Below are 22,425 nucleotides of genomic sequence, written 5' to 3'. Positions count from 1 at the left end.
TCAATGATCCACACTCCTAAAGTGACTCGCTTACCCAGCATTCCTGCCTTCCAAAGCAAGAGATTATGCAAACGATTGTTAAAACGAAAGGCCTCATACTTATCCAGGAGCAACGCCACCGGAGAAATGGGAAGAGAGCATCCAACAAATTTTCCATATAATGTAAGAGGACCCTCCAGAACAGCGGAACTTTCGAACAACTCCAAAATGCATGACCTGATTGAAGAGAAGGTACTGACAAGCTGCCATCCTGAAATGGTTCAAAAAACTCCAGCAATCTAGTCCGTAAAGGGAAAGCCAGCCCTGTAGAATCTGAGGTATAACTATAGTGACTTAATTGCCTGTAAGCCAAGAAATCTCTTGGCTCCACTACTCCCCTAGCGAAGAGGTCCTCCCAATGAAGCATCACACCTCCAGTGTCCAAAACATTCTGCAAATATAGTACCCCCTTTGCTTCCCAAAGGCACTAACATTATTGTCCCCTAGGGAGAAGTGCAAATTTCCAGAAAGAGGTAACTAATCAGACACCCAAGGATTGCCCAACAGCAAGACAAAATCCTGCCAAGCATCCCGCCAAGAGAATAGTAGGACACTCTTACACAAATATGATGGCTTACAATAAGCCAACTCATAGCTCCTAGCTATATAAGTCTGTTCCTCAAGAAACCAATCTCCCAGGTGTCTAAACAAACAAGCCAAATTATATTTCTTCAGATCCAGAAGGCCGAGACCCCATGTTTCCATGATCCTTGCAAATATTTAAAAGGTGTTTTCAGTTTCTTACCATTCCAACAAAATTTAGATTTAAGCTTCTGGAGGGCAAGCAAATCTCTCTTCAACTTGAGAGGCAACAATTGCAGGGTATATAACCACTTAGGAAATGAAACCATATTAAAAAGATGAAGTCTGCCATTAGCAGAAATGGGGAGACACATTCATCTAATTAAGCAAGCAAGTGGCTGAGAAAATAAAGGCTAAAGAGTTGGCGTTCCAGAAATACAGAAAAACTCAAGACGAGGAACACGGGGAGGAATACCGGAGGAAACTGAAAGAAGCCAAGAGAGAGGTACATCTGGCGAAAGCGGAAGAACAAATGGCTAGAAAGGTAAGGAGGGGTGACAAAAATTTCTTCAGGTATATTAGTGAAAGGAGAATGACTAAAAAGGGAATTGTGAGACTAAAAAATACTGCAAACCGCTATGTAGATAATGATGAAGAAAAGGTAAATTTGCTAAATAGATACTTTTGTTCTGTTTTTACTGAAGAAAATCCGGGAGAAGGACCACGATGGACTGGCAAAAGTTCATTTGAGAATGGAGTGGATATAGCACCGTTCACGGAAGACAGTGTGTATCAACAACTAGAAAAACTAAGGGTGGACAAAGCCATGGGACCGGATGGGATCCACCCCAGGATATTGAGGAAGCTTAGAGAGGTTCTGGCAAGATTGGAGAACGGCGGAGGTGGTCCCTCTTCACAAAAGTGGTGATAGGGAAGAAGCTGGAAACTACAGGCCGGTAAGCCTCACTTCGATTATTGGAAAAGTAATGGAAGCGATGCTGAAGGAAAGGATAGTGAATTTCCTAGAAGAAAATGAGTTGCAAGATCTGAGACAATATGGCTTTACCAAAGGGAAATCGTGCCAAACGAATCTCATTGAATTCTTTGATTGGGTGACCAGAGAATTGAACCGTGGACGTGCTATAGACATAATCTACTTAGATTTCAGCAAGGCTTTTGACATGGTTCCCCACAGGAGGCTCTTAAATAAACTGGATGGGCTGAAGATAGGACCCAAAGTGGTGAACTGGATTAGGAACTGGTTGACGGACAGGCGCCAGAGGGTGGTGGGTGAATGGAGTTCGCTTGGAGGGAAAGGTGAGTAGTGGAGTGCCTCAGGGATCGGTGCTGGGGCCGATTCTGTTCAATATATTTGTGAGTGACATTGCCGAAGGGTTAGAAGGTAAAGTTTGCCTATTTGCGGATGATACTAAGATTTGTAACACAGTGGACACCCCGGAGGGAGTGGAAAACATGAAAAGGGATCTAAAAAACCTAGAAGAATGGTCTAAGGTTTGGCAATTAAAATTCAATGCGAAGAAATGCAAAGTGATGCACTTAGGGAGTAGAAATCCAAGAGAGGCATATGTGTTAGACGGTGAGAGTCTGCTAGGTACGGATGGGGAGAGGGATCTTGGGGTGATAGTATCTGAGGATCTGAAAGCGATGAAACAGTGTGACAAGGCGGTGGCCGTAGCTAGGAGGTTACTAGGCTGTATAGAGAGAGGTGTGACCAGCAGAAGAAAAGAGGTGTTGATGCCGCTGTACAAGTCGTTGGTGAGGCCCCACCTGGAATATTGTGTTCAGTTTTGGAGGCCGTATCTTGCTAAGGATGTAAAAAGAATTGAAGCGGTGCAAAGAAAAGCTACGAGGATGGTATGGGATTTGCGTTACAAGACATATGAGGAGAGACTTGCGAACCTGAACATGTATACCCTGGAGGAAAGGAGGAACAGGGGTGATATGATACAGACGTTCAAATATTTGAAAGGTATTAATCCACAAACAAACCTTTTCCGGAGATGGGAAGGCGGTAGAACGAGAGGGCATAAAATGAGATTGAAGGGGGGCAGACTCAAGAAGAATGTCAGGAAGTATTTTTTCACGGAGAGGGTGGTGGATGCTTGGAATGCCCTCCCGCGGGAGGTGGTGGAGATGAAAACGGTAACGGAATTCAAACATGCGTGGGATAAACATAAAGGAATCCTGTGCAGAAGGAAGGGATCCTCAGGAGATTAGCCTAGAATGGGTGGCAGAGCTGGTGGTTGGGAGGCGGAGCTAGTGCTGGGCAGACTTATACGGTCTGTGCCGGAGCTGGTGGTTGGGCGGCGGGGATAGTGCTGGGCAGACTTATACGGTCTGTGCCAGAGCCAGTGGTGGGAGGCAGGGATAGTGCTGGGCAGACTTATACGGTCTGTGCCAGAGCTGGTGGTGGGAGGTGGGACTGGTAGTTGGGAGGCGAGGATAGTGCTGGGCAGACTTATACAGTATGTGCCTGAGCTGGTGGTGGGAGGCGGGGTTGGTGGTTGGGAGGCGGGGATAGGGCTGGCCAGACTTATACGGTCTGTGCCCTGAAGAGGACAGTACAAATAAAAAAGTAGCACATATGAATTTATCTTCTTGGGCAGACTGGCTGGACCGTGCAGGTCTTTTTCTGCCGTCATCTACTATGTTACTATGTTAAGCATTCCTTCTTTGTATGATCTAAAAGACATGAAATGTTAACATCTCAAAGCAAGGAAGTTTTAGAAGACAACTGAATTCCTAAGTAGCGAAAGAACGTGGTCTCCTACTTAAGGGAAAATGGCCCTCCCAACCATGTCTTATCAAGGCCACAATGGGCAACGCCAAGGATTTATCTAGATTCAATTTGAAGCCAGAAAAGTCTCACATTCGGTAAAGCTATCCATCAGCACCAACAGAGAGAGCAAGAGCGATGAGGCTCCACAAGGTGGACCAAGAGATCATCTGTGAAAGTGGAAAGCTTGAATTCCTGAGCACCGATCCATACCCTTTTGATGTCCGAGTTAGCCAAAATCTCTCTAATAAGGGGGTCCAGTTAAGACAAACAATAAAGGTGAGAGCGGACATCCCTGATACTTGCCTCTCTGAATAGTAAAGGACTCAGAACACCATTCACCCACAGTACTGCCATAGGTTGACGCATAAAGAGACTACAGTATCCAAGAAAAAGCCCTCGATTCTATACTTCTGCAAGGTAGCAAATAAGAAATTCCAGCTCACACAATCGAACGCCTTCTCTGCGTCAAAACTGACTAACAGAGAAGGCACTGCTAACCTCTCCACCTGTCCCATGGAAGCAGACTCATATTCTTTATGATCGTACGGTCCTGTACAAACCCCACTTGTCAATCAGCTACCAATGACGGTAACACTTGTGCCAGATGGTTTGCCAAGATTTTCGCAAACAGCTTAACGTCCACGTTCGAAAGAGAAATGAACCAGTGGGGTCCTTCCCAGACTTCAAGAGCACTACTATCTGAGAGAGGTGCAATGACTCTGGTAATTCCCCATTCAAACTGCATAAACAAAGACTGCTACGTGGATACAATCAAGGAACTCAGAATCTTGAATTCCACCCAGAGTCTGTCTGGTCTTGGAGCTTTGTATAAGGTACACTGTTGAATAGCTAAAGCAATCTTATCCATTGTAATTGGGGCATTAAGCTTATCTTGTGAACTATTGGAAATTAACGGTAAATTCAAACTTTGCAAATAAACATCATTCTCCAGATCTCCTCCAGAGGAACAAGCATAATAATCCCGAAACACCGCAGTTCTCTCGATCTGTGTGTATTTATTTATTTGTTGCATTTGTATCCCACATTTTCCCACCTATCAGCAGGCTCAATGTGGCTTGCAAAGTACCGTAAAGGCATTCACCTGCCCCCTTTATCCACTTGCGATATGATGCGTGACCCTTTAGACTGTCTGATAAGGTGTGCCAAAAGTCATCCACTTTCACAACCCAACCAGTTATGAAAATCCACTCCTACTATCACCCGCCTAATCACTTCCTCTTTCTTCCCTACTTAATCTCTACACACTACTAACTGTATCTGATATTCTGGAATGACAATGTCATAACAAAACTATGTAAGCCACATTGAGCCTGCAAATAGGTGGGATAATGTGGGATACAAATGCAATAAATAAATCCATGTTTGTTTCCCTGTAGATACAGCTAATATTTAAAATATTGCCTAGATTTAACCATGCGTGCATGAATAAGCTCATTAAGCGCAGCCCTTTGCTGAGGGGTAGGGTGAGTGCCTTTAAAAAATGTGTAACACAGTGATTTGACGCGTATGACACAAAATCATCCTGTTGCAGGCTTTCTTCTTAAAACTAGTATAAGCTAAGTTTGCACCTCGGAGCGCCACCTTAGCAGCTTCCCAGTAAAGCACAGGATTATCTTGGTGAGCAACATTATAAAACTGATATTCCGACCACTGATGCAATAGGTATTCTCAGAACTCCGCATCCCAATAGAACTGAATAGGAAACTGCCACTGATACATCCCCTCCGTAGAGACACCAATGTCCAAAGAACATTGTATGAAAGCATGGTCAAAGATGCCATATGAGCCAATACCCATATCTCACACCTTAGAAAAAAGCGTCTGGGCTAACAACCAATAATCAATTCTAGATTGAGAGGCATGGGCTCAAGCCAAATAGGTATAATCCTTGTCCTCAGGATGTAAAGTATGCCAAATGTCCAAAAGATCAAGAGTGGAACAGAATAGGGGAATGCCCTTAGAAGGATTAAAACTTTGTCCTGAGCCAGAGGTTCTATCTAAGGTAGGAGCATGAACCATATTAAAATCCACTCCCATAACAACAGGAATGTCAGGATGATGGAGCAAAGTGTGGATCAATGCTCGTATAAATTTCTATCATAGACATTAGGAGCATAAACATTGCAGAGAAGCAACTATTGCTTATTTAAAGTGACTCATGTAATGAGAAAATGCCCAGAGAAATACTTTCAACTCTGATGCCCCACTACATCTAAATTCCTACAAAAGAGAATTAAAACTCTGGTTTTACAACGTACAGTTGGAGCTTCTATCAAATCTCCCAGCCATCATTTTTTAAATTTATAATTTTCTAGCATGGATGGGTTTCTTGTAGGAAAACCAAATCTGCTTTAAGACAGTTTAAGGTTTGTAAAAATGTTTTGTCTCTTAATAGGAGAAGTAACTGCATTAACATTCCATAAAATAAGTTTAACTGGCATCGAGTCTAGCCTGAAAAATAATAAAGTAGCTAGTCCAAAGCTTAATCACAGAGTAAGAGAATCGTCCCAGCCAACAATCTCCATGCCAGATCCTGAAAACCTGTGTGGAGTCGGTAGGAGAGTCCCACCGCACAGCACACACCATAAGCACATCACCTAAAAGCAAAATAATAAAATAAAATGTAAGGAGCCATCTTACCATAATGAAAAAAATATATAAAAAGAAAAAAGAAGATTCCCCTACTGAGTCCCCATTCATATTCACTACAACCCAGTATCCCAATGAATCTCCCCTCCTCTACCATATCTAACAGTTCTATGCCCTCGGGAGGACTTAGGTCACTGTGAGATCTCTCCCCCACAATTCCCCTCCCCCCCCCAGACACACTACAGAAGAGAACCTATTATCTGGACAGAGCTAACACCCTCAACAGATACAAATTCCCCCCCCCCCCCAACAAATGCCAATTCCTAAGAAAGACAGTATGTATATAACATGGTGTCCAATAGGACAAGAAGAAAAAAACCCAAACCTCAGACAAGAAAACATGTAAGATCAACCTAGAAGTGAAAAAAACAGCATAGAAGAACACATGGAACATTGGAAATGCTCCCAGCTAAAAGAAAAAAAAAGGCAGAAGGCATATAAAATCCCAGGAAACAGATGACATAACCATAAAGACTTTGCCAAAGGGAGTCCACCAGTCTGTAGCAATTATTAAACAATCAAAAAGGAGCCCCCCCCCCTCAAAAAAACTAAGAAACGAGCAAAAGAACAGCTTTCCTGCCTCATGCTTTTGAGATCTGGAAGCCATACTTGCAGTCTATTCATGTTCTAACCACGCCACAGTTACGGGAGCCAGCTGCAATAAAGGCTGATGTAATCTCTGAGTGCCAGAACCAGAATTGGTTGTCCAGGGGGTGAAGGTAAGGATCAGGCCCGGGAGCTCTTCTCACCCGTGTCTGCTTCTTGCATGGTATCATGTGACCCCCCCCCCCCCCCCCTGATATTTGGATTTTAACCAGCTATGGGTTACTGCATAAAGATAGGACTGACTTGAATGCGGTTCCAATGCAGTTCAGAATGCAGCAATATGAACCTTATCCTCTCCTGTCTTAACTCTAGTTATTCTGGCTTCCCATTACATTTAATTCATGATTCAAAATACTAGCTTTAACATTTCACGGGTCAATATTCAAACCGATTAAACCAGCCAGAAATGGCTTCTGGCTAGTTACATTTCTTGTTTGGGGCTAACTGGTCATTATCAGCGGCACTTTCAGCGGCACTTAAACACCCCCAGATGCCACCAAAATAGCTGGTTTTCAGTTAGAAGCTAGCCAGTTATTTTTAGTAGCACCAACCAGTTAAGTGCTGCTGATAATGACCGGATATGCGAACAAGTGATTTAACTAGCCAGGAACCATTTCTGACTTGTTAAATCACTTTAAATATTGACATGTTAAAGCTAGTATTTTGAATCCTGAATTAAATGTAATGGGAAGCCGGAATAGCTAACATAAGACCGGAGAGCCATGATCCCTCTAGTTGAAGACTGATAAGATTCATACTGCTGCGTTCTGAACTGTTGCAATGCTTGCAGACGGGTCTGAAGGGGACCAGAGTGATTGTACTCAGTCTAGATAGTTCCAGGGCCTGGATCAAGGTGGCCAAATCTACCTGTGATCAGGCTCCAACTGACAAATCCTTAATAGTTGAGGAAAAGGCTCACTTCAACATTTCCATAATCTGTTCATCTAATTTGAGGCCAGGGTACCACAGAAGTAGAGGCCCCATACGTCACTACGTGGAGAGAAACTAGCAAAAGGAGTGGTGGAGGTAGCAGGGCTCTTCCACAGAATACCAGAAGACGAGAGTTCTAATAATCAAAGTCTTTATTCTTCAAAACCCGACACAGTACTGTGTTTCAGCAAAAAGCCTGCGTCATGGGTCTAAAATCAGGACATATACCGTATTTTTCGGACTATAAGACGCACCGGACCATAAGACGCACCTAGGTTTTAGAGGAGGGAAAGAGGAAAAAAATTTTTTTTCCTTTTTCCCTCCTCTAAAACCTAGGTGCTCCGGTGCGTCTTGTCCGAGTTTGGGATCGCCCTCCCCTACTCACGTCACGCTGTGTTCCCTGGTGGTCTAGTGACGTCGGGACAGGAAAGAGCCCCCTCTTTCCTGCCCAGTGCGCTGCTCTCCGTCCTCCTGTATGCTGCCTGACGGTCTCGGCGAGATTCAAAATGGCCGCCAAGACTTCAATTCTCGGCGACCATTTTGAATCTCGCCGAGACCGTCAGGCAGCATACAGGAGGACGGAGAGCAGCGCGCTGGGCAGGAAAGAGGGGGCTCTTTCCTGCCCCGATGTCACTAGACCACCAGGGAACATCGCGTGACGTGAGTAGGGGAGGGCGATCCCGAACTCGGGGGGAGGGCGATCCGGAGCTCTCTACCTTCGGACTATAAGACGCAACCCCCATTTTCCTCCCAAATTTTGGGGGAAAAAAGTGCATCTTATAGTCCAAAAAATATGGTATACAAAACAATTATACATGTGAGACATTAAAAAATTAAATTATGTTTGGGGGGGGAGGGGGTAGGAGGGGAAGCCTTAGTAGCAGACACTGGTCTCTTCTAACAATATGTATTACTTATTTAATTAATCTACCTTGTGTTGGAAATGTGATCTTATTTTGGTTGTACAAGGTTATGAAAAATGCATAAATAAAAAGTAAAAAAAAATTTAAAGTATATAAAGTATATGGGTACATCTATAAAAAGGGATATATATCAAAATTTGAATACAGTAATAAAATAATGTATTAACACAAATGGAAAAAACAGATGGACTGAATGGAGTATGTAATAAAAGTATATGCAAATACATTAAAAGTACTAGTGGAAGATAACATTAAATTTTTTCTCAAATTAATGTGCTCAGACTATAAGCAGTAAATGTAATCGGTAATCAAATTTAATCCAGGGTCATTTGGACAGATGGATCCTAAAGAACCTCCTTCCGACTTTGTACTATCTCCGTCTGGGAAGAATTACATTTTTCAGTGAAAGAGTGGTGGTCCACTTAGTTATTTCCGTTAAACAATTTTCAAATTCAAGATGCCGGCCTTAAAAAGTTTTACCTACTGATATATAAAGTTGGATGTTGTTAGCATAGAAAGAATTGCATTCTAAATTTCCCAATGGTACCTATAAGAGGTGTTAAATATATGTTGAAAAACAGAACTCACGCCAACTCATAGTCCTCCTTGTCATCACGACTCCGGCAGCAGCAGCAATACGCAATGATACCAATGACAATAATGGCAGCAACTGATCCACCAATGATGCCGGCATACAAACCAATGTTCATGGAAGCTGTTAGGAGACAAGTGAACCCATTACTTTACCTTGCTTTTACCTTATTTGAAGTTCTAGACCGCTTATACCAGAGAATTCAAAGCGGTTTACAATGTTTAAGAGATAATAACCGAGACAATTCCTTGGGGAGCACAAGCGATTACATGTACAGTTACTATCAGTCAGGTGAAAAAACGAATTTAGCACATGCCTACCTTGAACTGGACTGGTACTTGGGAACAGTACTTTCTCCTTAAAGTGTTTATTACCTTCATATGTGTGACCAGTGTGAGAAAACAAACATACACACACACTCTTTACCTGCCATAATGAATTCAGAACACACCTCCATAATTTGATATATGTGAATGGAAGAGCCTCAATATCAGGATATCATAAAGATGCTAAATAATCAATGTTTCCAGTGGAGATTTTGAGAAGGGACGGAATATATATTTATTTATTTGCTGCATTTGTATCCCACATTTTGCCACCTATTTGCAGGCTCAATGTGGCTTACATTGTTCTGTCATGGCGATCACCATTCCAGAGTGAAAGATACAAGTGGTATTACATAAAGATCATGAGTGACAAAGTAGATTAATCAATCAATAATAAAGAGATCACAATTCGGGATAAGAGATAAAGTGGTATTGCGTTAAAGTTGATATGATGGATCATTGCGGTATGCCTTGTTGAAGAAGCATATATATACATTGTTTTAATCTAGGGTTCAGGGATCCCTAGGTTTCGTCTGGTATTGCAGTTCAACTGTCTGATACCAGAGTGAACCCCGAGAAGGCTGTTTGGACCTCAGAAACTGGCTCCATCTCTGAACTCAATAGTTCACTTACTCCTTAACCAAACCAAGGAATTATTAGCAGATAATAAGGAGAAGGAGAAATAGTATAGTTCCAAAGGTTATAAATTTATTCCTACTTACCCAAAGACACCAAGGAGTATACAAATGGCATGTACAGTCAATTGGTTACAGGAATGTAATATTCCAGCTGTAAACAGGTACTTTCTGGATTTGAGTCTATAATGTTATAAGGTTATATTTTACCACTCCAAGCCACTTAGAGGAGATCAAAGACTCACTCAAGGGAAAGCAATTACTTAGCCAATTAGATATCGTGCATTGGTTTCCCCTGGAGAGGGAGAGTGGCAACCCTTCTCTCTCGCTTAAACCAGGAAATACACTGATTTTTATAGGTGCACTCAGGATATGGATAATATGACAGTAGATATACCTGATTGGATCTATGCTAATGTCATGGTTACCACTGATTGGCTATACTAATGAGTAGCTTTATCTCGTAAACATGTTCTCAACTTTAGCTTGATCAACTTAAGCAAGACCCTGCACCTGGCTGTACTGATCACAACTTCTCCTTTTCCCACCATGTTGCTGAACATAATGTCACTCTGTCCTTTAGACCCCACCTTTGTGTTTCCTGTTGTTCTCTGCAGTGCTCCAACACTGGGAGTTCAAGTCAAGAGTCACACAGGCCTGTAAGTTTTTCCCCCATTTCAGAGCCTGAACCAAAGTCTAGGCAGGGGACCAAGGCTCATAGCTGCAGCATTTTTATACATCTCTCCCCTTTGAAGGCCTTTAGGAAAGAGTTTCAACAATATATGGTTTGACAACTTATAGTAGGCCAAGTCAATCATCTAGGCCTTATGTTCACACCTCAGAACAATAAGACTAGTACCCTGACCGAAGGCTGTCTTAGGTTGGGACACTTAGTCCTCCTTACCCGTCATGGCCGAACGATCTTTCTGAGTACCCAGGGAGGTGGACAGTAAGTATAAGAGACATTATTAAGGCGAGTCTTTATCAAAATTGCCAATAATGTAACTAATAGGCTGGGAGCAACAATCAGGGCTTCTATCACAGAGTAACATGGTAGCAACAGTTTCCATAGGTACATAAAACTTGAAAAGGAAGAAATTGGGATTTGTAATAACTAAGTACCTAACAAGTTCGGAAGCATGCTAGCTCCCTCGGGCAAATTTGAAAGTGCAAAATTTTCCATTATTGCTATCATTCCAGAGTAGCTCAATCACTCCTATGGTAGCCTAGCAATCAGTGTTAAAATTTAAACAACAGCATGTTGAATTAAAGAATCTAAAAAGAATCTTTTGTATTTACAACATGGGGAACAATGAGAGAAAGGTGTATGCTAACATATAGGATACCATCCAGTAGGATAGGTTGCATGGGTGCATACATGGTATAATTAATCCAGCCAATAGATCATTGTGGACTTAAAGTCAGCTGCAATCTAATTGAGCATTCTGATGTCCCCCCTCCCCTAGGAACTCCAATAGAGTTTCTTCCTGGAGAGGGCTAGAGACCTTGCACGCTAAGGTGATGGGCCTTGTTATTGTGAAGGCAGGGTTGGATACCACATGTGACAATACAGACTGTTGAGAGCTTAGAACTAACCTAAAGGTGCATTGGGTAGGTAGGTGTTAAATTACATGTCACAGAAAACTTAAACCTAAAAACAATACGGGTTGAATTACAATGGTAACTGTGTCATAAGCAACACAAATTAGCCAAAAATGGAATAATAGGAAAATAAAATAGAACCTTTCCAATAGACAGGGTTAATGCTAGACTAAAAATATGTCACGTCTGTGGCCATGACCACCCTCATTCTTACCCTGTTTCTGGGAGTCAGTGGCTGTGCTGGCTTCTGCTTGTCTCTGTGTCTGTCTCTGTCTTAGTTTCTCTCTGGCTCTGTGTGCTGATTGCCCTACTGAACCTCACCTGTGTGGGCTATGCCTCTTCCAAGATGGCTGCCGACTCCTCTATGCCAGTATCCAAGATGGCTCCCGCTGTTCCTTCCTGTGGGCTGACTCCTCTGTGTGTCAAGCCTCTGTTTGGATGCAAGGTGATTGCTGCAGCTGTGCCTCTGGTGTTGAAGGGCTTTATTAATCACTTAGAGACTACAGCCCTTGCCTTTGCATTTCGTCTAAGGGCCCTGGTATGTGGAGTGCTCTGTTCACTGCTACATTGTTTGCTCTGGGTATGTTTCCAGGGTATGACTTGTTAGCTTGGGCACAGCTTTGTTTGTTAGCTTGTGTACAGCTTTACTAGTTCTCCTGAGTTTGCTCTGTGTATGTTTCCAGTGTATGACTTGTTAGCTTGGGCACAGCTTTGTTTGTTAGCTTGTGTACAGCTTTACTAGTTCTCCTGAGTTTGCTCTGTGTATGTTTCTAGTGTATGACTTGTTAGCTTGGGCACAGCTTTGCATTGTCAGCCTGTGTATAGCTTTCCTGTGTTTGCTTAGTGTATGTTTCTTGTGTATGACTGGTTTGCTTGGGCATAGCTTTCCTACTAGCTTATGTACAGTTGACTAGTCTTCTTGTGTTTAGCCTGCTGGTTTGCCTAGCTTTCGCCTAGGTGTCTGGGGGCACTTCTGGATCCTGATTCCTGCTGTTCCTGATTGCAAGTTCCAGTTCCGGTCTTTCCTGTAAGTCCTGCCGGCTGCCCGAACCTGGGGGCTTAACCCTCGGGGAAAGGCGGCTAAGCGTAGGTGAAGCCTAGGTCCAGTGTGTTCCAGTCCAGCGGGTTCCGGTCCCGTGGGTTCCGCTCCAGTGTGTTCCAGTCCAGCGGGTTTCACTCCTGTATGTTCCAGTCCAGTGGGGCCACTCCAGTGTGTTCCATTCCAGCGGGCTCCACTCCAGTGCGCACCCGTCCGGTGCGTTCCAGTTCCGTGTATTCCTGTGTAGAACTCCAGTCCGGGGTTCCAGTCCAGTCTTGTCTCATCTCTACCTTGAAGGTGATCTTGCCTGCCACTGCCGCTCCACGGTAGTGGCCCAAGGACTCACGAAACCAGTGCTCCCGGGGAAGAAGCCTGACAGTATGCCAAGGTCCTCGAGAACGCGACAAAATAAATCAAAATATGAGTCCATAATGTCCATAAATGGCAATTGTGAATCTCAGTGAACCCAAGATGTATAGTTCTCAAACCTGGCTGTAGAAGAGGTCACAGCTTCTACTTTAGAATGGTATGGACTCTGGATTTGCAGAATCATCAGCATCCAGATCTTTTCTTTATCTTATATCCAATATCCCCCCTTCTGGCTTGTGAAATCTGATTGAAGCAAGACAGAGATGCTATTATTGATGATAAATGGGCCTAGAATTATGGGGATAAGAGAGCATTTGTGCAGAAAATCAAAACTCATAATTAAAATGCGAAAAAGGTCCAGGTGATGGAAGTATCTTCAGAAATCATTCTTATATGCAAAAAAACACCTCCATAATTTGATATATGTGAATGGAAGAGCCTCAATATCAGGATATCATATAGATGCTAAATAATCAATGTTTCTAGTGGAGATTTTGAGAAGGGACGGAATATATATTTATTTATTTGCTGCATTTGTATCCCACATTTTGCCACCTATTTGCAGGCTCAATGTGGCTTTCATTGTTCCATCATGGCGATCGCCATTCCAGAGTGAAAGATACAAGTGGTATTACATAAAGATCATGAGTGACATGGAGGGGCATAATCGAACGGAAACGCCTGTCTCCATGGGCGTTTATCTCCGAGAACGGGTCCGTGAAGGGGCAGGCCGAACCATATTTTTGAAAAAATGGACATTTTTGAGCTGGGCGTTTGTTTTTTTTTAGCGATAATGGAAACTAAAAACGCCCAGCTCAAAAACATCCTACTCCGAGCCATTTGGTCATGGGAGGGGCCAGGATTGGTAGTACACTGGCCCCCCTGATATGCCAGGACACCAACTGGGCACCCTAGGTCAGTGCAGTGGACTTCAGAAAAAGCTCCCACATGCATAGCTCCCTTACCACGGGTGCTGAGCTCCCAACCCCCCTCCCCCAAAACCCACTACCCACAAATGTACAACACTACCATAGCTCTTGGGGGTGAAGGGGGCACCTACATGTGAGTACAGTGGGTTTTGGAGGCCTCTCATTTACCAGCACAAGTGTTACAGGTGGGGGGGGGATGGGCCTGGGGCCACCTGGCTGAAGTGCACTGCGGTACCCACTAAAAGTGCTCCAGGGACCTGCATACATGCAGGCCTCTAGGACTTGTTGCTGCTGTATAACATTGGCACACCAGTTGACACCTGAAGACTAATCTCTCCGAAAACCTCCTTTATTGGAATAACCGCGTTTACTCACAGTTAACTGCAGATCAGAGGTTGTGCCCCACTGGCAACGAGTCTCCCTGGTACTGAGATTAGCAGTAGGTCAGAGCTGGCATAATGCTGTACAATGCCATCTTTCAGCCACATTCAAGGTAAGAACTAAGTTCTCTAACGTGGCTAACACAAGGAAGGGATCTAAAACTGGCTTACAAAAATGGCCACTACCTCATGGACTACAGGAAACAAAACTGGACACACTCTGACCCAGTAGGCAGGGGGAAAAGCACCATGGGAGAAGAGCCTACCAACTACCAACATCGTGAGACTGTAACACAAGCTAATGAAATCACGGAGCCCAATACCCTACACCCACCACAATGCAATGCTGAAGTGACCCTGTAGTGTACCCGAAAGCCACATCTGACCCAGGGAAAGGCTGTGAGAGGATCGAACATATTCTGCTGTCATGGAGGTGGGTACGGCATTTGAGGCTGGCATAGAGGCTGGAAAAAAAGTTTTTAAAGTGGGTTTTTTTTGGTGGGAGGGGGTTAGTGACCACTGGGGGAGTCAGGGGAGGTCATCCTAGATTCCCTCCAGTGGTCATCTGGGCAGTTGGGGCAATTTTTTGGGACTTGTTCGTGAAAAAAAAGGGTCCAAAAAAAGTGACCCAAAATCGCAGTAAAAACGCCTTTTTTCTTCAATTATCAGCTAAAGACGCCCATCTCTCCTCGGCTGATAACCACGCCCCAGTCCCGCCTCCACCATGCCTCCGACACGCCCCCATCAACTTTACCCGTTTCCGCAACGGATTGAAGTTGGAAACGCCCAAAATCGGCTTTTGATTATACTGATTTGGGCGCCTTTGCGAGAAAAATGCCCACCTCCCGATTTGGGTCGAAATAGCAGGCTACTACAGTGTACCTTCCTCTGTAGTAACAGGAAGAATATTCTCTGTCCCTGCTCCAGTGTAGTGTCAATCAAACTAATGAGGGGTGGTCTAGTCTGGGAAAGCCTTTGCAGTGGGTGTGCTTGAAAATTTGGAGGGAAGTATAAAACGGGTTAGAGGGAGTTGCCCATAGTCTTCCTTTCTACCTTCCTACAAGGAGCAATCCATATAATCATATGGAAAGCATTCCACCCAGGGTCCCATCAGGACTTTGGTCCTCTAACTTGGAGACTAGGCAGAAGAGAGAACAAACAAAAGACCAGTTGTTGGGTCTGGTCCTGTAGGCAGTAGTGTAAAGGAGAAAAGGGGTTAAGTCTGAGCTACAGCTAAATCCTGGGCACAGTGTGCTGGAGAAGTAGGGATTATCAGGAAGGTCCCATCTCCAGTAGAAGTAAGGGGAGCAAATCTGATGCAAGGTCCAACATGAGGAGAAGGATTGGAACCCAGGAATGGTGGAGCTGCAAGTGCAAGATACTGGTGTGATAGAACCCAAGACCTAAGTGCATCCTGTTTGCTAATGCCAGAGGGAACTGGGAGGAAGGGACAGGCAGAAAGAAAGAGCAGAATTCAGGGTATATTATCTGGCGTGTACTATACAAAATTAACAGCAGAGTACCAGAAAAGGAGGAGGAGTGGGACAGTCAGAAGCCCCTGCAGATAAAAGGCACTTATTAGGAGTCCTTTTACGAAGCTGCTGTAAAAGGGGCCCTACGCTAGCAGCGGGGGCTGTTTTTACAGCAGAGTGTAAAAAGGCCAAAAAAAGAAATGGCCACGGGGGGGGGGGGGGGGGGGGGGGGGAGTACTTACTGCCACCCATTGAGGTGGCGGTAAGAACTCATGCGCTAACCCGGAAATAAAAACACTAGGTAGCAAGCGGTGTTACCTGATTACTGCTGGGTTAGTGCCTGCGGAAGTATTTTTTGGAATATTTCTGCTAGAAATGCCACGTGCTGGTGGTGGTACTACTGCCAGCATACACGTTGGGCCTCTGGTAGCTCCATATTGGCGCACGGTAGGACCGCAATGGGCTTACCGTCGCTTTGTAAAAGGGCCTCTTTCAGAGGAGCAGAGAGAGTGCAGAACCTAGCAGAACAGAAGTGAAAGCACACCACAAAGGAGACCAAGAACTGTAAATACCACAAGCAAGTCTGTTTTTATGGACTTTATACCTTAAAAGGCAGTTCTAGAAATAGTGTGTAGCAGTTACACGAGCCTTGCACGCACAATGAGGCACCGATATGGGCAGTTATTAGCACTAATGCACAATGTGCTAATCGGTAAGGTCAGGTCATGTCATTTTGAGGTGGTGATGGTAGTGGTGGTAATGTAGAAAGCCACCAGGTCATGTTGGGGGGGGGGGGGGGGCTGTGATGGTGTGGTACACATCAGCACACACCTTCACATTGCTGAGGATTACTATATTTTGTATTTATATAAGTTTTTTTTCAAAAATACAGTTCAAGTAATTATTCTTGATACAGATACAGTACACCTTATATTGTGCCTAACACCTTTCTTCTCTCCTCCTTCACCAATCTTTGTACATTACTAATTGTATCTAATACCATGGAATAACTATGTCATAACCAAACTCTGTAACCCACATTGAGCCTGCAAATAGGTGGGATAATGTGGGATACAAATGCAATAAACAAATAAATACCAGGACTACAAAATCAGGAAACAATTTAAGAAAAAGATACTATAACAAGAAAATCCTAATCACATCCCCTCAGTTTCTTACTAAGGAGAGACCATAGAAATTTAGGCTTACCACACATCTTAATATTCTGTGCACCGATGTCTACTGCATGACTTTCCTTCAGTGCTGGGACACTTCCTACATCCAGTGGCCAGTAACAAGCATATAGACTGCTTGTTAACCACACACTTCTGCTCTGTGTGGCTTGCCTTTACTGGAAGAACATCCCCTAATTCTACCACCCCGGCATGGTTAATACTTCCTACACCTACTCCTGTCCAGAGAGGACAGCCATACAACAAGAAAGAAACAGGATATGGTACTTACTGGGCATCACAGTTAGGGTAATGTTGCAGAAATCTTTTGATATTTTGTTAGTGGCGGTGCAGATGTAGAAGCCAGTGGTATCTGCAGAAATATTCTTCAGAGTTAGAAGCCCTCCCTCTGTAAAACAAAAGGAGAAAGTTCAAAGGTGGCAGCAACTGTTTCTGATGTACAGTGTCAGCAGTCATACCCAGGCAAGCACATATGCTGATACTTGAAAGCATGGAGATGATTATTTTTTCAAATTTTTATTAAAATATAAAAATTTAATACCAAGGTGATGCTTTAACAACAGAGTAAATTTCACAGATATGCAAATAGGAAAATAAGCCCCACAGTAAACTCTTCAACACCTTCCCCCCACCCCCAATATTTAGGATATCAAACTATATTAAGGCTGTGGAGGTGGGTTTAGCGATCCCGTCTGCATGGGTTGCACAGAAGGCCACTGAGTGAATGCCAGCTTGTATAAAGGTCCCACTCTTTACGATATGAATGTAAATGGCCCGCCTTCATAGCAGTGACTTTGGACATTTGATGAATATAGTCCAGCCGATGGAGAATCATTGGCATTCCAGGCAGCGTGGGTTGTTTCCATGCATCCGCCAAAGTCAATTTTCTGGCATCAAAAAAATTAATCACCAGCTTAAGCACCACAGGCTTCACCCCTTAGGGCTTCAAATGCAAGAGAGTGGTCATCCTTCACCAGATACGTTATATGGGTTAGAGTAGAAATAAATTGGAGAACTGTCATCCAGTATTGCTGCTCTACTGAGCAGGTCCATCATACATGGTACATGTCACCCACAGCTCCACACTGTCACCAGCATAAAGCAGAACCTGGGTAGAACATTTACAGCACCTGCTGTGGTGGTATAATACCGGCATCTATGAAGTATTTTATAGCCATTTTCTATCAAATGACTTGCCAATGACACTTTTAACAAACTGGCTCATACATGGTACCCAAATCACTGTCCCACTTCAAAGTATAATATTGAACTGGTCTAGAGTAGGAAAGGAGAGTCTGATAAAGGTGGGATATACTCCCCCTTCCACTATCAGTATTCATAGCCCTCTTCAACAGTTTCTCAGTCAAACTGAGCTCCCTCCTCGCCTTTCGGAGAATAAAATCCCACAATTGGCAGTAGTGAAAAGCATGGGAACTGAGGATGCTTTATTTCTCCTCCAAGTCTGCAAAGGGCAGCACCATCCCCTCCTCCCATATCTGCCCTAAGACCCGTAACCCTAAGCCCTCCCAGAGATGGTACTGATTCCATGGTTCCTGGTACAAAATTTGGGGCAGAGTGAATCGCCATATGTAGAAAATAAGTGTGATTAAAAAAAAAAACATAGCTTGAACCCAACCCCAGACTGCTAATGGTCCTGGATCAAAGGGGGGCCACCCTAGTAACCCCAGTAATGCCTGGCAGGGGAGCCATGGTATCACCCACAAAGGCTGTAAGGCTATCCAGGATTGTTCAATATCTTTCCAGGCTTTCCAGGAGCCCTGAAACCAATCAGCCAGAATCTGAAGATGGGCAGCCTGATAGTAGAGATGAAAAAAGGGTACTCCCATCCCCCCACTGCCATAGCAGATACATCATTGAGCGGCACACCCTAGGGGGCCAGTGCAAAAACTTTACACTGCAAATCAATTAAAAAAACGTTTTCGGAATGGACAGAGGCAATGCATTGAACAGATAACAATAGTTTGGGGAGAAGTATCATTTTTAATAGCGTGAAAATGGCCTACCCAAGAGAGATTCAGACCTTCCCATCTCTCCAATTCATGGGGATGATTTTGTAACAAAAATGGTACTAGGACACAGGTAGACATACCTTCAATTTTGGGACAGCCTGAGCCCAAAGTCATGAAGGAGGTGAAAAATTTGCTTCACCTCCTGCTTTCTGTATCCCCCACTGACAAACACCTGAGCTATCAGGGATCCTCAAGCCCTGCCACCGTGTTGCTGCCCTTCCCCCAGCACATGCTCAGTTTTCACACAAGTGCAAAAACCAACCATGCAGGGTAGAGGAGTTGCAACGTGGGGTAGCCCATGGAAAGTGTCGCCAACTGCCAGGCTGCCTCTGGAGGACTTGGTCTACTCACACCCCACCAGACATAGCAGCAGATTGTGCCTCAATTTTGGGTTGAATGAAAAGTAATACCTCCATGACTTTGTTTAAGATATAGTAATGAATAAAAAATGAAAATGATGCTTGAAATTTGCTCTTATTACATGTATTTATTTCTCTACATAGTTGCCACCATTTGTCCTGCATTTCTGACAATGATGGACAAGTTTTGAAAGCCATCGCAAAAGTATTGCATATCTGGTCTGCTTTCCACCTCTTCGTTTAAGTTGAACAAATGTCCTCAGGGTATTCCTTCAATTTTGGAAAAAGATGAAATTGCATGCAGTTCAATTCTGGGCTGTATGGTAGATGGGGTAAGACTGTGAGACCTATCTTTGCAATTGTCTCTGTGGTATTTCATGCTGCTGTGTGAGTCCTAGCATTGTCATATTGCAACAAAATTTCCTTCTTTGTGCTTCTGAACTCCTCTCAGTATTTAGGGTTGCAATGCAACACTCTGAGTTGCTGGCTGTACTAAATTCATATTAACAACATCGTCCATGGCCCAAAAGACAGTAACCATGATTTATCCTGCAGAAGGCTGTGTTTTAATTCATTCCTTACAGGAGAACCACTGTGATGATATTCCATGGGTTGGCCCTTTGCTTCTGGCTCATAATGATGAGCCCATGTTTCATTGGCTGTCATAATCATGTGAAGAAATTCCTCACCTTAATTCTTGAACCAGGTCAACAATTGCTGATGGATTTCAAGTCTCATGAGCTTTCATTTCTGCAGGCAGCATGCAAGTAACCCATTTTGGAGGAGATTCTATATATGGCGCCTAAAAAAAATTGGCGCTGAAATCAGTGCCAACTAAGCATATTCTATAATCAGCACCTAGATTTAGGCACCAATTATAGAATACACTTAGTTGATATTTCAGCACCTAAATCTGCGTGCATCCATTTACACCAACTAAAACATGGCGTAAATCCTGGCGCATAGATTTAGGCACACTGGGCCGTATTCTATAACTAGGCGCCTAAATTTCAGAACGCCCATGAAATACCCATAACCACGCCTCTTTTTACCTGCGTGTGTTAGAAGTTCGGTGCATATTGTTACAGAATACACTTAGCAAGTTGTGTGCCTAAATTCTAATCAGTGCCAATTAATGCTCATTATTGCTTGTTAAGTGCTGTTATCAGTGCTCATTAGCTTGTTAAACCAATTAAGTTATGAACAGTGTTATAGAATCCTCACCGATTTCAGCATCTACATCTAAGCACACTATATAGAATCTGGGGGTTTGCACAAACCTTTCAGTATCCAAGAATATCAATAATATAACCCACACATTCCTGTGATATGCCAACTGTGTCAGTGATTTCTCTTTGAGTGATCATCCAACTGTCATTTATGTCAACCTTTTCTCATGTGAGACTCGTCTACTTTGTTTTTGATCACACAAATCAGTGCTTCCCAGTCTACTATCTTTACATTTTTTGACCCAGCAACACAGTACTCACATCAACACAGTCATCACCACAAGCAATCAGCATGCAGCAGTGAATTTCAACTGGAAGGATTCCTTTGAACTGTTATTATGGTTTGATTTGTTTTTAGTCTTTGTGATACGAATACTATGTACATTTCTTGGAAACCACCTAGTTATAGGTGGTGTAGAAATTTTTTAAATAAATAAGTCATAAATTCTATCACCGCATATTGCTTAATTGTACTGAGTGCTCACTTCATGCTTCCATTTCATAAGCAATAGCAGAACAGCTGCTTCACACAAACACTTCTTGCCAACTGAGCTGAATGTAGAGATCTCAAAGAACAAGTAGTGAATTAGTGCTGCCATCTGTTCATGAATTATGGAAGTGGAGGCATTACTTTTCATTCAACCCTTATATAAGAATAAAATATACAAGCATATTGTGTTATGATAGTCTTCTAGGAATTGTGGTGTTGGAGTGATTAGTATGGTTCACTTTTATTATCAAAATCTAAGGAGGGAGAGCCTAGGAACTTGAAAATTAATTGAAAAGGAGGATCAAGGCTGAAGGTTTGTCTAGGAGCGTGGTTCCCAAACCTGATCCTGGAGGCATCCCAGCCAGTCAGGTTTTTGGGATATCAACGATGAATATTCATAAGAACTATTTCTTATGACTGGAATGCTGTAGAGGCAGCGTATGCAAATATCTCTCATGAATATTCATTGTGGGTATCCTGAAAACCTGACTGGCTGGGGTACTTCCAGGACCAGGTTTGGGAACCACTGGTCTAGGGTCTTGATTTTCAAGCTCATATTTTCAGTACATCCCTAATGAATACGCATGAGAGATTAAATACAGTGGAGGTCGTAAACATTCAAATTTTCTTCACGCACATGCATGGAGGATATCCTGAATACCTGACCCACTGGTGGCCCTCAAGGACTGAAAGTGAAGACCAAACGCTTAGGGCACTTAATCCCCTTGCACAGACCTTGTACACAACAATGAACTATTGCCTTACAAGCATATCCTGCAAAGGAAAGCAACTTCCTTATATTGTCCTAACAATGTACCTTTAATATTAACAAAGATTTTGGACAGTTGCCATCATCTCTGACCTGCCTCATTCTTCTCCTCCCAGTTCAGATTCTCTCTGTCTTTCCAAGTATTATAAAGTGATCAGGACATACAATAAAAGTGGTGGTGGGGGGTAGGGGGGAACCTCAATGAAGGCCTTGTATTTTATGATTCTTTAAGAAGGGAAGGGAATGCAGATTCCAGAGTTAAAAGGTTTAAATTCGATCTGAACAAGTTTATGGCACAGCTTGGAGAAAAGTGTCTATATTTCACATTCAACAGTGCTTTCACATTTCTCCAGGGAACCATCTCTTAGTTTGAAGAATTCCTTGTTAGGATTGGGCAAGTAGATGACATTTTTCGTTCCACTCATACAAAACTTCAAGGTTTTACTGTTAGGTGTTTGCATAGTCTAGAATCTTCTCTGGTCTTTGCTTTCACCTAATGGAGGGATTATGCATGATGCTGT

At 43.3% G+C, this 22,425-nt stretch overlaps 1 protein-coding gene across 4 annotated transcripts in view; it reads right to left on the bottom strand.

Annotated features, from left to right (window-relative positions):
* Positions 1-22,425, bottom strand: part of GPA33 (glycoprotein A33) — an 85,019-nt gene that overhangs the window by 8,468 nt on the left and 54,126 nt on the right. Inside the window, exons 5-6 of one of the 4 annotated variants that reach the window (XM_030203958.1) lie at positions 17,299-17,415; positions 9,079-9,205 (exon numbers count right to left, since the gene is read on the bottom strand). In XM_030203958.1, the coding sequence (XP_030059818.1) occupies positions 9,079-9,205; positions 17,299-17,415 (244 nt within the window). Of the gene's footprint in view, positions 1-9,074; positions 9,206-13,095; positions 13,342-17,298; positions 17,416-22,425 lie in introns of those variants that run through there. The other 3 variants (XM_030203959.1, XM_030203960.1, XM_030203961.1) reach the window with 3 other exon arrangements.

Source organism: Microcaecilia unicolor, chromosome 5 (genome assembly GCF_901765095.1).
Source record: "Microcaecilia unicolor chromosome 5, aMicUni1.1, whole genome shotgun sequence".
Classification (NCBI taxonomy): domain Eukaryota; kingdom Metazoa; phylum Chordata; class Amphibia; order Gymnophiona; family Siphonopidae; genus Microcaecilia; species Microcaecilia unicolor.
This window is presented reverse-complemented; position numbering and strand designations above follow the sequence as displayed.